This window comes from Mixophyes fleayi, chromosome 2 (genome assembly GCF_038048845.1).
Source record: "Mixophyes fleayi isolate aMixFle1 chromosome 2, aMixFle1.hap1, whole genome shotgun sequence".
In the NCBI taxonomy this organism is placed as follows: domain Eukaryota; kingdom Metazoa; phylum Chordata; class Amphibia; order Anura; family Limnodynastidae; genus Mixophyes; species Mixophyes fleayi.
This window is the reverse complement of record NC_134403.1, coordinates 40,721,391-40,736,666: the sequence shown is the minus strand read 5'-3', so window position 1 is coordinate 40,736,666 and position 15,276 is coordinate 40,721,391. Positions and strand designations below refer to the sequence as shown.

The window sequence follows — 15,276 nt, the reverse complement described above, 5'->3', positions numbered from 1 at the left end:
TACTTACCTACTTTCTTCAGCTCTCTTCCGGGAGCCAGCCAGTGGAGGGGGGCGTGAGGGGGCGGGGCGGCCAAAATCGCGTCATTTCGGCCCCGCCCCCTGTGACGTCATGACGCAAATTGCGTCATTTGACAGCGGGGGGCGGGGCTAAACGCCGCGATTCATCGGGAATCGCGGCGTTTGGGATCTAATTCTGCCCACTTCACTAGGAAGTGGGCACTTCCTAGTGAAGTGGGCAGAATTCGGGAGATTGCCACACTCGCCCGGGAGTCCGGGAGACTCTCGCAAAATGCGGGAGTCTCCCGGACATTCCGGGAGAGTTGGCAAGTATGTATTTGTTGTGAGTGAAACAATAACTGCCAGAACTTCTAATGTTATATATATATATATATATATATATATATATATATCAGTGTGTATATGTATGCATATATATGTGTGTGCATGTATATATATATATACACACACATTTTTCCTCTGTATATTTTAAATGACTCATTTCCATGTTGCTGTTATTCCATTTGCACTGATGTTATGAGTCATTGCTTAAAGATACTGATTTATTTTCCATATGTTGGTAATGAAATACTCTATATGGTAATGATGGGCCCTAACATGTTTAAATATATTGCGGTTTTAAACTAACACAGCAATTAATCACATTAAGGCATGGGACAATTTTGAATCAATATTAATATTCATGGCAGCAGCACAGAACAGAGCAGAAGCCATAAATATGGACCTGAAAAAAATCAGATGTAAATCATTTAACATAATGCTTAAAATTGACTTAAACATCAAATTGCCCACGGGTAACGTGCATTATCATGTTACTGTCTTATTATAGGCAGAGGCAAAATATGCCTCTTGGAATTCATTCATCTGCATATGAAGTATGTTTTTGCTGCTGCAAGAGCTGTTATCATAGCTCCCAAGATTTACAAGTACAATTTACAAGTACAAAACTGGTAAAAATAAATCCTGCCATGATTCCCTCAAACATACCCACAATTGATCAAGGCCACGTCTGCATTTTTACAGAAAACACATCACAAAGATGCCATATGTGCATGTTTTAGGGATGTTCTTTTCATTCAAGATAAATAAAATACAGAAAAAAATAAGAGCTCAGTGCCCCAAGGGAAAAGAGAATCAACACCATGGGGTTTAAAATCGCTGATTTATTAACTGCTGATTTGATGTATAACATAGCTGCCTACTCTCCCGGAATGTCCGGGAGCTCACGAATTTCTGGGAGTCCTTCCAGACTCCCGGGAAAGCAGGCAAATCTCCCAGTTCCCAGCAGAAAATTAGTTTAGTGGCGGGGGGCGGGACTTATGAAGCGATTTTGCACGTCATTGTGGCCCAGCCACCTACTGTAATTGGTTAAAATGTATAATACAATTTAGGGGGCAGGGCCAATGACGCAATTCTCATAGCCCTGACCCCCATGCGCCCATCCCCCCTCCGATCTCCCAGAAGCCAGCTTGCCCAAGTTGGCAAGTATGATGTAAAATGGCCAGAGATGTGTTTCTTTCAAAATTTACATTTTCAAAATCGCTACAAATTGTGGTCCCTATTTTTTGCCACCCTAGCTATACAAATCGCCAAAAATATGAACTTCACATTCCAGCAAAATGCCCAGTTCTACCTCAAAACTTGAGACATGCAAAATTTCACTGCAACATTACTCATCTCTTCTCCTAATAGTATAGTGCCCTCTTCACTTCAGTTAATACCTTTCTAATGCACCCTCTGGGCCTGAGTCATTAAGGAACTTATTTGCAGATTTTGTGCATATCGTCCGCAAAATCACTGACAGCAGAATACAGCCATGTCCAAGTCATCTTCGGGTGCAAATGACACTTACTGCAGCCTATGATTTAGAGGAGCGAACAGGGTGTGGATGGATGCACATGGGCAATGTAAAGTAAGGGCGTTCCTGTGCGACCACATCCAGGGCAGGTTCAGGTGCATGCCTAAGTAAGCTGATTTTCTGCCGTAATTCTTGCACCAGCTCAGTGGGCCTGAGTCATTAAGGATTTAGGTAAGTAAGGCCAAAAAAGGAGTAAATATTCTCCGGGACACACCATGTTACAAAGCAAGGGGTGCAAATTTGTTTATTATTTTGCACCTTAGATAAATACTGGCTGTTTTTTCATGTAGTACATAAATACTTGATAGCTTTATCTGTACACTGAAATTTAAAGTTGATCTAGGACATGCCCTATCCCAAATATAAATCTGTCCCCTCATTTTAAATTTACCTCCCCCTCCGATGCAGCATGGTTTTGCCCAGGTGCAAAGTTTTTTATGTGTGCCTTAATGACTCAGGCCCTCTGTTTTGTCACTACTGCAGGTACAGGATACAACTTGTTTGGAGTATGCTCCTCAGGGGCACCATAATTCAGTAATCATAGAATGATGTACTGTACTGATGACTAGCCGTGTAATACTGTTTTACACACGTTGAACTTTTCTTCTCCCTAAACTTGCCTGGTTTAAGAACCATAGTATTGTACTAGAATAAATTGCTTCCGAAACAACACAAGTGTCTGTAGTCAGAATTTGTACACACAAACATTATTTTAAGTATTCAGCACATATTCTCAGACTCTATTAATGTGCCTAGACATTGATAATTAGCTATAGTTCTGCTCCTCCCCTAAGGTGTGCCTCTTGGGGATAATCTCCCTGCTCACTGTGCCTAGAACTTTGCATAAACTTCTGTTGGAAACAATTTTTCAGACAATGGATATCCCCCAACCCTTCAACAATGACGCAATGGTTTGTGCAGTTATATTCCTTTCTATAATACAAAAAAATGACTGTATTTAAGCTGTATATTTTAATGTCAGCCAAATGGGCCCCTAACCGCAAACGCTTTCTGACATGGGGCCCCTTCACTTTGTTTTACAGTCAATGTTGAGAATGGAAACTTTGAAACATATTGATGATTGTGCTACGAAATCTGGTTACTACTATAGAGAAATTATTTATGATACTGTTGCTTTTATTAGGCAATTTATATATGATCATAAATACCAGTACACACACTTATTATTAATTGGTTATTTTCACCATAAGCATATCGAACACTTATATTTATAATTTCCTACTTTTCTTACTTCACCTATGGGATATGTGGAGCTAAGGTTGTAAAAGAAGAGTTGGATGGGGCTTGGTTTGCATCATCAAGTCGATGGGGCAGTCAGGTTCCACCCACCTAAGTAAACACTGAGTGACAGGGGCATGTTTACTGACATAATCACACCCATGCCACTGTTTACTGAAGTGGGTGGGGCTTGAAGATGCAATTCACGTTATGTCAGGGCTGTCTTAACGCATGGTCGTGCTGGGCAGATGCCCGGAGATCCCACGAGTATAGGCCCTATAGGCTACCCAACGTTTCAGTATATTATTCCAGAAATTGCACTCAGAGTATTCATGTGCATGACGGTGACCAATGTTCATTTTCAAGACTGAAACTGATAAAATTCAGCTTTGCAGCACAATGGGGCAGCAGCATTTGAACTGACTTTCACTCATGTGTATGGAAAACAACATCCTGAAGACCAATGACTTCAAGCCAATTATAAAACCATTCTCTGCAAACAAATTTTGCAAATGTTTGTGTTGAACACTTGATTAATAATAAATAATTCATAGTAATTTCATACTGTGCCATCTCCGTCTGTATGATTTACCAACTGAGTACCATTTTTATGTTGAATCTCTGTTTTTCAACTTCATGGCTCATTTTATATTGTCCAAACATTTCTGTGGTTTAATCTCTGCTGTTCAGCATGTTTTATTTTAATGTTTAAACACTGTTTTGTTGGAGGTACCAATAAATTTAAGCTTAATGTTATTGATTAACTTACATTTTTATTCCTGTGAGTGGTTGTGTAGTTAGGGCTAGAGATGAGCGCACTTGGATTTCCTGAATCGGAGCCCACCCGAACGTTGCCGATCCGAGTCGGATCCGAGACAGATCCGGGTATTGGCGCCAAATGAAAACCTGAAACCGAGGCTCTGACTCATAATCCCGCTGTCGGATCTCGCGATATTCGGATCCTATAAATTCCCCGCTAGTCGCAGCCATCTTCACTCGGGCATTGATCAGGGTAGAGGGAGGGTGTGTTAGGTGGTCCTCTGTCCTGGTAGATCTCGTGCTGTGCTGTTTAGTTCTGTGCTGTGCTGTGCTGTGTTCTGCAGTATCAGTCCAGTGGTGCTGTGTGCTGTGCTCTGTCAATTTTGAGTTCAGTGGTGCTGCTGGGTCCTGTGTGCTGTGTCCTGTTCAGTCCAGTGGTCCTTTGTCCTGTGCTCTGTGCTTCTAAGGGCATAGTTATTTCCCCAATATTCCCAAGTGTTTAAAAAATTAAAAAAAAGTTATAAAAAAAAATTCCAAAAACTAATTACATTTTTTTTTAATTACAACAAAATTTGCCAAACCAATCCTGCAGTATAAGCCCATTGGTACTGCAATATTACTAAGTTCACACATTCAGCAGTAAAAGTCCAGTGATACTGCTGCAATATTACAAAGTTCACACATTCTGCAGTATCAGTCCAGTGGTGCTGTGTGCTGTGCTCTGTCAATTTTGAGTTCAGTGGTGCTGCAGGGTCCTGTGTGCTGTGTCCCGTGCAGCCCAGTGGTCCTGTGTCCTGTGCTCTGTGCTTCTAAGGGCATAGTTCTTTCCCCAATATTCCCAAGTGTTTAAAAAATGTAAAAAAAGTTATAAAAAAAAATACAAAAAAAAAATTATAAAAATTTTTTAATTACAACAAAATTTGCCAAACCAATCCTGCAGTATAAGCCCATTGGTACTGCAATATTACCAAGTTCACACATTCAGCAGTAAAAGTCCAGTGGTACTGCTGCAATATTACAAAGTTCACACATTCTGCAGTATCAGTCCAGTGGTGCTGTGTGCTGTGCTCTGTCAATTTTGAGTTCAGTGGTGCTGCTGGGTCCTGTGTGCTGTGTCCTGTGCAGCCAGTGGTCCTGTGTCCTGTCCTCTGTGCTGCTAAGGGCATAGTTCTTTCTCCGAAATTCCCAAGTGTTTAAAAAATTTAAAAAAAGTTTTAAAAAAAAATACAAAAAATAATTATAAAAAAAATTTAATTACAACAAAATTTGCAAAACCAATCCTGCAGTATAAGCCCATTGGTACTGCAATATTACCAAGTTCACACATTCTGCAGTATCTTGTGCTACATATAATGGAGAGCAAAAATTTGGAGGATAAAGTAGGGAAAGATCAAGACCCACTTCCTCCTAATGCTGAAGCTGCTGCCACTAGTCATGACATAGACGATGAAATGCCATCAACGTCGTCTTCCAAGCCCGATGCCCAATCTCCTAGTACAGGGCATGTAAAATCTAAAAAGCCCAAGTTCTCAAAAAATAGCAAAAAGAGAAACTTAAAATCATCTGAGGAGAAACGTAAAGTTGGCAATATGCCATTTACGACACGTAGTGGCAAGGAACGGCTTAGGCCCTGGCCCGTGTTCATGACTAGTGGTTCAGCTTCACCCACGGATCTTAGCCCTCCTCCTCCTCCCCCCCCTACAAAAAATTGAAGAGAGTTATGCTGTCAGCAACAAAACAGCAAACAACTCTGCCTTCTAAAGAGAAATTATCACAAATCCCCAAGGCGAGTCCAAGGGTGTTGGTGGTTGTCAAGCCTGACCTTCCCATCACTGTACGGGAAGAGGTGGCTCGGGAGGAGGCTATTGATGATGTAGCTGGCGCTGTGGAGGAACTTGATGATGAGGATGGTGATGTGGTTATTGAAAATGAGGCACCAGGGGGGGAAACAGCTGATGTCCATGCGATGAAAAAGCCCATCGTCATGCCTGGTCAGAAGAACAAAAAATGCACCTCTTCGGTCTGGAGTTATTTTTATCCAAATCCGGACAACCAATGTATGGCCATATGTAGCTTATGTAAAGCTCAAATAAGCAGGGGTAAGGATCTTGCCCACCTAGGGACATCCTCCCTTATATGTCACCTGAATAACCTTCATAGTTCAGTGGTTAGTTCAGGAACTGGGGCTAGGACCATCATCGGTACAGGGACACCTAAATCCCGTGGTCCAGTTGGATACACACCAGCAACACCCTCCTCGTCAACTTTCTCCACGATCTCCATCAGATTCCGTCCTGCAGCCCAAGTCAGCAGTCAGACTGAGTCCTCTCCAATCCAGGACCTGCAGCGGTACGCCTACTACTGCCACTGCTGCTGTTGCTGCTGTTAGTCGGTCATCTTCCCAGAGGGGAAGTCGTAAGACCGCTAAGTCTTTCACAAAACAATTGACCGTCCAACAGTCGTTTGCCATGACCACAAAATACGATAGTAGTCACCCTATTGCAAAGCGTATAACTGCGGCTGTAACTGCAATGTTGGTGTTAGACGTGCGCCCGGTGTCCGCCATCAGTGGAGTGGGATTTAGAGGGTTGATGGAGGTATTGTGTCCCCGGTACCAAATTTAGTATCGGGGCCACCCCACTACGCAGTCCAGATACTTGTTTGGTGGAATTCTGACCAGTTGAGGGTGTATTTATTATATTGTGGCCCCGGTATCAAATTTAGTACCGGGGCCACCCCACTACGCAGTCCAGAATTTTTTGGGGGGGAATTCAGAGCCGTGGAGGGTTTTTTATTAATTATATTGTGGTGACCACTTCTCTACACAGTCCAGATACATTTATTGGTGCGAATCATACAAGTTCAGGGTTTTTAAATTATATTGTGGTGACCCACTCCTCTACGCAGCCCAGGTACATTTTTTGGTGCGATTCATACCAGTTGATGGTTTTCTTATTATATTGTGGTGACCACTCCTCTACGCTGTCCAGATACATTTATTGGTGCGATTCATATCAGTTGATGGTTTTCTTATTATATTGTGGTGACCACTCCTCTACACAGTCCAGATACATTTATTGGTGCGATTCATACCAGTTGATGGTTTTCTTATTATATTGTGGTGACCACTCCTCTACGCAGTCCAGATACATTTATTGGTGCGAATCATACCAGTTGATGGTTTTCTTATTATATTGTGGTGACCACTCCTCTACGCAGTCCAGATACATTTATTGTTGCGATTCATACCAGTTGATGATTTTCTTATTATATTGTGGTGACCACTCCTCTACGCAGTCCAGATACATTTATTGGTGCAAATCATACAAGTTCAGGGTTTTTAAATTATATTGTGTTGACCCACTCCTCTGCGCAGTCCAGGTACATTTTTTGGTGCAATTAAGACCACTTGATGGTTTTCTTATTATTTTGTGGGGACCACTCCACTACGCAGTCCAGAAAAATACCTCGCTGCAAAGTTTTGGACTAATAACAATATTGTGAGGTGTTCAGAATACACTGTAAATTAGTGGAAATGATTGTTATTGAATGTTATTGAGGTTAATAATAGCGTAGGAGTGAAAATAAGCCCAAAAACTTGATTTTTTAACTTTTTATGCTTTTTTCAAAAAAAATCCAAAACTTTAAATCCGAACCAAAACCTTTCGGCAGGTGTTTTGCGAAACAAATCGGAACCCAAAACATCACGAAAATCCGAATCCAAAACACAAAACACGAGACACCAAAAGTCGCCGGTGCACATCCCTAGTTAGGGCCCTAGTGCGCTGCTTTGCCCGGGGGCCTATAAGGCTGTTAAGACGGCCCTGCGTTTTGTTCCGACTCACAGTGTGGCTGGTAAACATTTTCCAGGATAATTTCCTGCTCTCTCTGTCTGGGAAATCTCCCAATTATTCAGGAGTCTCACAGATATTCAAGGAGAGTAGGCAACTATCATCAACATTTATTTATATAGCGCCACTGATTTTGCAGTGCTGTACAGAGAACTCGTTCACATCGGTCCCTGCCCCATTGGAGCTTACAGTCTAATTTCCCAAACATACATACACACAGACAGAGAGAGAGAGAGACTAGGGTCAATTTTGATAGAAGCCAATTAACTACTAGTATGTTTTTGGAGTGTGGGAGGAAACCGGAGCACATGAAGGAAACCCACGCAAACACGGGGAGAACATACAAACTCCACACAGATAAGGCCATGGTCATGAACTGAACTCATAACCCCAGTGCTGTGAGTTAGAAGTGCTAACCACTTAGCCACGGTGCTGCCAACTATACTAGTATATGTATATCTATTCAGATTTAATTACATTGATATTTCCATTTAAAATATCACTGTATTGTAGAAAGCGCTGTTTATGATGTAAAACTAGTAAGGTAGGGTAAGGGTTAATGGTAAAGTATAGGGTAAGGGTGGATCCGCTGACCCACTTTCTACATTTTGTTAATCAAGTCACTAATAAAGATTTTTTGGTTTGAATGACGTCTCCCACAAGACCAAGCATCGGTACTAGTGTGGTTTATCTCATTCGTCCTTTTTATACTGTGTTTAAAGCAAAGATAAAGTACAAGGCTTTGTCTACACTTTAACTAGAATTGCTTTTTCAAATGCTTTTTATGAGCCCTTAATCTCTTCAGAATTATTACATGTTATGTTTCTTCAAAATGTATATGTGATTTAAAGATATCATACAATTATCAGGTGTCTTACAAATATTAAAGTACAGTTAAAGGTAATTTCCACCGAAAACTTAATATTTTGCTTTGGCTGGAATTAGGTAAGAAAATGGTCCTGTGCGGGTAGGTTATTTTCCCCCATGAGCTTCTCATTCCTCTGCATTAAAACAAGAATTTAATTCCAAAGAGAATCCATATTTCTCACACATGTATATTTTATATAAATTGACATAATTTGTTTTGTGCTCTTCATTTCAGGTCCTAAGATCATAGAAACCCATGGTCAGCAATTCCAGATCAACTCTGATAAAGGAAAGATGCTGTTCTCTGTGGATGAAAAAGAGGTTTTAGTTGGAACGGACAAGCTCAGAGTCACAGGTGTGCAATTATAAATAGGATTGTTTAATGTTCATTAGATATGTTTAAGAATTAGTTGCAGCAGAACTTCAATTACAACACATCGTGCAGAGAGCATATAGTATATGACAAGGAGGCAGCTGCTTATTTCTTAGGAAAACACTGTTTACATATAGTCAAGTCCATCAATATTGGGACATTGACACAATTCTCATATTTTGGGCTCTATACAGCACCACAATGGATTTGAAATGAAACTAACAAGATGTGCTTTAACGGCAGACTTTCAGCTTTAATTTGAGGGAATTTACATCCAAATCAGGTGAACAGTGTAGGAATTACAACGGTTTCTATATGTGCCTCCCACTTTTTAAGGGACTTTTTTTAAGAGGCACATATATAAACCGTTGTAATTCCTACGCCGTTCACCTGATTTGGATGTAAATACCCTCAAATTAAAGCTGAAAGTCTGCAGTTAAAGCACATCTTGTTAGTTTCATTTCAAATCCATTGTGGTGGTGTATAGAGCCCAAAATATGAGAATTGTGTCGATGTCCCAATATTTATGGACTTGATTGTACCTGCCAATGTTTCTGCTTTTCTGTGCCAGTCCCTATTATGGGCCAAAAAGCAGCCCCCATCCTTCAATTACACCTGGTTAATATATAGATGGAGACAACTGACTCCCAAAATAGTCTCTCTGTCTTTTGATTTCAATATAACGGGAAATGTTGTGTATATTATTTGGTGTTTATGTTATGTGTGGTGTTTGTGTCTTATGTTTTTGTTAAGTGAGAATTCCGGCCTTTTTGCATTCGTTGGGGACCAATCACACTTCCCCCGCTAGAAAGATTGTAAGCTCTATTCCTCTGAGCCCTGTACATTTACAGATGCATATGTTAGGAACTATAGGGGACCCAGAGAAAGGGCACATTGAGTGGAGGAAGGCAGGGTTAAAGACACAACTTCTTGTGAGGATGTCCAAATTCTTGATTTCAGAACAAAGCAAAACAATAAAACTTGGTGCAGTAAGCCTGTAACATACACTTTATTGTGGTCAAACTGTTTTACTTATAAATAACACATTTGGTTGAGTCATATAGTGTTTCTTACTCACATAGTGTAAGATGTTATTTGATAACCACTGGCAAGTAATATTAGTGAATATTACCTGCCCATAAGCCACACCCCACGTTAGAGAGCCGCGTGGCAGCTGCTGCTGTGTGACAGCAGGGAGCAGCGATCGCTGCCAGACTGCCTGTCATACACAGCGCTGAAGAGAGGACTCCACAGCAGGTAAGTCCGTTCTAATGTCTCAAGGGGAGGGGCATCAGATGGGCAGGTGAAGTGGCTGATGGGGGCAGATGAGGTGGCTGAAGGGGGCAGGTGAGGAGGCTGATGGGTGCAGGTGAGGTGGCTGAAAGGGGCAGGTGAGGTGGCTGGAGGGGGCGCTACGGCTGAAATAGCCTAGGGCGGCCGGAAACCTTAATTGGGCCCTTGATAACATGTAAAATGCAAGTGAAGGAAGCATAAAATAAGCTGTATATAAATGTAAATCCCCACATGAATATAAATCTCCTTTACATACATCTGCCAATTTTACCAAATTAAGGGCTCTGGAAAACTGCAGACAGTGGAGGTCTTCTTTAATCACATATGTATCCACCTAAAATCCACCTAACTCTTAATATTTTCTTGCATTTACTTTTATCTGGTTGAACTAAACAGCAAAAGATTTATAGAAAAGCGTGATTCCCTTTTACCGTCTCTGCGTCCAATTTTCATTTAAAATTATTAAGTGTACATCTGGGCGTCTCCACTAGTGTCCTGAAAGCTGCTACCTCTGACATTGTTATATATATATATTATTTTTTTCACTCTTTTATGCAACACTTGAAATTGAATTGATATGGTGGATCCTAGATTCCAGCATCAATATTTTTTTATGTAGACACACAAATAAATTGAGATTTGTTAATGCATTTTAATACCCTGAGCATTGCAACGAAATAGATAGTTATGCGACATAATACAAATGGAAGGGTATAGAGCAATGGTTCAGCCACGCTCGTATATCAATACACTCTCCAGCGGATGTCAGTTACGTCTCTACTCTATAATACGGTTTCTAGTCATTATTCCTATTTTTATTCTGTCTTTAGCTTCTTTGACAGCGTGTCTTCAACTCCTATTGCATGTTTTAATATTCATTCAGTCGTTTATAATGTATATCATTCTACCTTGATAGAAAGCAGTGATTAGACTGTTATTGCAGTAACGTATATGAATCACTTTATTTTATGGTGTTTAAACATATTGCTGTGTTTCAATTCTGCCTGCATATAATATTCTATCTCAGTAGTGCAGGTAATGGTTAGACCAGAATTATAGTAAAGTATATGGAGCCGATTCACAACATATAGACACCAGCACTTTGTGTCATTGTGTGTAAACATCATACTTGCCTACCATCCCAGAATATCCAGGACACTCCCAAATTTTGGGTAGAGTGCAGGTCTCTCTCACGGATTCCACTCACTTCCTAGTGAAGTGAGTGGACTGTGAAGTGAGTGGGACTGTGACTGCAATTACACGATTCACGGGGAATAGCGTCATTTTGGCCCCGCTGCAAAATGCCACCGATCTGGGATCTTCCGGTGGGGAGAATACAATAGTTAGTAAATCTGGTAAACACATTTGTGTAAGCACTTACCTTATGATGCCAGCAATCTCAGCATATTCCATTGGGTTGCTGATATTGATAAGATATTGTAATAATGGTAAAAAAGACATATTGAGGACATATATTTATAATTTTCCCAATAAAATAGTAATATTTTTCTTTCCTTCATTACATATTAGTATCCGATGATAGTGGGGTGTGCACCAGCTCTGTTAGTCTACCCATAGTCATAGTGATAGAACTTCACCACGAACATCTGTGGTTTTGATCTGTCAGTATTTGCATTGCATATCTGCAGTATAATCTGCACAAGTGGTCAGATACATACTCATCTGGTATCCGAGGGCAGAGGAAAACATAAATGTAAGATAACATAAGATGGACTTTTTCTTTAAGATATATACAGGCTAGTAAAGAGTCACTCAAAGCAGTAGATGTTTAAAAAATAAAAATAAAACTCCTACATAAGGTAATTTATGGCATTGTCTCTACGATGTCTTTTACGGTGCATGGTGACAGTACTAGAAACTAGAGCTGCTCAGGCTCGGTTCCCCGAAAACCGAACACACCCAAACCTAGCAGATCCGAGTACCAAGCCGAGGCAGCTCCTTACTTTCGCGCGCCCTCGGAATTGAAAACAAGGCAAAACGTCATTGTTACGTCGTCGGATCTTGCGAGTTTTGGATTCTATAAGCACCGCCCTCCACGGTGATCCAGCGCCATTTCACAGAGGGACACAGAAGGGGTAGCACAGTTCTTGGCAGTCTGTAGAGCAGTTGGGCAGCGTCATAGTTAGAATATAAAGAGAAGGAGTAGCAGTGTTCTTCAAAGTCTCCAGTGACATTCAGGAGAGCTCCATTGCTCCATTGCTAAATGTCATTGCTGAATTACAAATAATAGGGCTGGCAGACTTGGTGTAAATCTGCAGTCACATTGTACTGTGTTATATAGGTAACACACAAAGAGGAGAGTTCCATTGCTACTTGTCATTGCTGAAATACAAATAATATGGCTGGCAGTCTTGGTGTAAATCTGCAGTCACATTGTACTGTGTTATATAGGTTACACACAAAGAGGAGAGCTCCTTTGCGAATTTGCATTCCTGAAATTGCAATACTAGGGCTGGCAGGCTTGGTCTTCTGAATTTTCAGTCATATTGTACTGTGTTATATAGGTTTAACACAAAGAGGAGAGCTTCATTGCTAATTGACATTGCTGAAATAGAAATACTAGGGCTGGCAGTCTTGGTGTAAATCTGCAGTCACATTGTACTGTGTTATATAGGTAACATACAAAGAGGAGAGTTCCATTGCTACTTGTCATTGCTGAAATACAAATAATATGGCTGGCAGTCTTGGTGTAAATCTGCAGTCACATTGTACTGTGTTATATAGGTTACACACAAAGAGGAGAGCTCCTTTGCGAATTTGCATTCCTGAAATTGCAATACTAGGGCTGGCAGGCTTGGTCTTCTGAATTTTCAGTCATATTGTACTGTGTTATATAGGTTTAACACAAAGAGGAGAGCTTCATTGCTAATTGACATTGCTGAAATAGAAATACTAGGGCTGGCAGGCTTGGTCTTCTGAATTTGCTGTAAAATTGTACTGTGTTATATAGGTTACACACAAAGAGGAGAGCTCCATTGCTCCATTGCTAATTGTCATTCCTGAAATTGAAATACTAGGGCTGGCAGGCTTGGTCTTCTAAATCTGCAGTCTTTGTTTGAAAGTGTATGAAAATAATATTGCGACCTGTGAGGTGGTAAAACTTGACTGCAAATGACTTGAAATTAGTGTTAATGAGGTTAATAATAATAATGTATGTTGAAAAAAAAAAAGTAAAAATATGTGATTTTAATCTACCAAATGTGTCCTACTATAATCAGGCCGTCCAACTGAGACATCTTCGAGACTGGATTCATAATACATTTGTATACACCTGTACTATGTTAGACCAGAGCTTCCTACCTGACTTGAGTCTTCAAGCCCCCATTCATATGCACAAACAGGAACTGCCTGACACATAATAACTCACCTTTTCACCATTCACAAACTTTGGCATCAACTTTGCAGACAATTCAGATTATGCCCATATGCCTCAACTCACTTCCCTTTATTGCATAATCCCGAGTTCCAAGACTGCATGGCTTCCTATCCCTTCACAATGTGGGAGAATATAGGAATCACCACAATTCGCCCACTTATTGAAGAGTCGACCCGCAAACCTATATCCCATGACCGGGCTTCTTCTGTATTTCCGCCCCCTTCTTCCTCACAGTTTGGCTTATTTTCAATGTCAACATTAAATTAAAACTGTTTTAAATAAATTCTTCCTGAATTGGACGCATTGGACACAATCCTAGATAACCCGGTCCCGTCACACCAAGACATTTCAGAACATTATTCTATCTTACGTCACCGGTTTAATTATGATAACTCTTTCTCAATGGCAAGAACGTTTCCCCTCCCTGACTCCAGATTTCCTCTTAAAAGCTCTGGCAAAACAAATGCATCTAATCCCAGTCCTGACCTACACAGATGTTTATGAAAATATATCATAGAGCTTATCTTTCTCCATCCAGGCATTTCCAGATTGGTTTGTCAGATACTCCTTCATGTCCAAAATGTGGCTCTCATGAAGCAGATTTGGCGCATTGTTTCTGGGAGTGCCCTCTTATCAAACGTTTCTGGACTCCGATCTGGAGATACTCACTTGCTCATCTCGTGAGCTACATTCCCTTTCCCCGGAGTGGGCGATCTTTGGCAGAGATAAAGGTAAATAAGGGATGTAGAAAATTATTACTTGCTATATCAACAGCAGAGAGAAAGAGCATTCTTCAGGTTTGGGCCCAGAAAGACCCTCCCACGTCGTTCTAACTCTTTCGACAAAAGCTTTACCATATTTTTCATATGGATTGGATTGAAACTTCCTTACAAAAAATTAGTAGGGTCGAATATTTTTTCAACACATGGGAGAGTTTGATAGGCTTATTACCGCATGATATACGTACACAAGTGTGGAGGAGCTTTCATAATGCGACCTGGTTCGAATTATGAGTATGGGCTGGAGACCCTCCGATTGAACTAACCTCACCCAGATAGATATGGATTGTCAGGGGGTGTTAGCCTGTGTCCCTGCATTTGCATTTGTATTTATATATTCTTCCATAGCTGCTAATATCAACATGCGATCTCGTTGGTATATTTTGTCATGAAACTTGCCTGTAATACAGGGGGAAAAGACCCTAATGTTCGTAAACATGCTGAGTGCTACTCTGTAATATGTAACCATAATGTTATGTGTTATTGTCTACCTCAAAAAATAAATAAAAATTGGGAAAAAAAAATATGTGACTTTAGCAAAAAAAAATGGGATTTTAGCAAAAAATTGGGATCCAAAACCAAAACACGCAAGGGTGTTTTTACCAAAACCAAAACACGAAGTTAATACAGAATTTTTTTTTGCTAAAATCACATATTTTTGCGTTTTTGCCCCCCTATATTATTATTATTATTATTATTATTATTATTATTAATAACCTCACTAACACTAATTTCAAGTCATTTGCAGTCAATTGTGACCACCTCACAGGTCACAATATTATTTTCATACACTTTCAAACAAAGACTGCAGATTTAGAAGACCAAGCCTGCCAGACCTATTA

General features: G+C 40.4%; 1 protein-coding gene across 3 annotated transcripts in view; it reads left to right on the top strand.

The window, feature by feature from the left end:
* SGCG (sarcoglycan gamma) overlaps nucleotides 1-15,276 on the top strand; it is a 333,094-nt gene that overhangs the window by 288,569 nt on the left and 29,249 nt on the right. For all 3 annotated transcript variants that reach the window (XM_075198842.1, XM_075198844.1, XM_075198843.1), the window contains exon 5: nucleotides 8,828-8,947. In XM_075198842.1, the coding sequence (XP_075054943.1) occupies nucleotides 8,828-8,947 (120 nt within the window). The remainder of the gene's footprint in view (nucleotides 1-8,827; nucleotides 8,948-15,276) is intronic.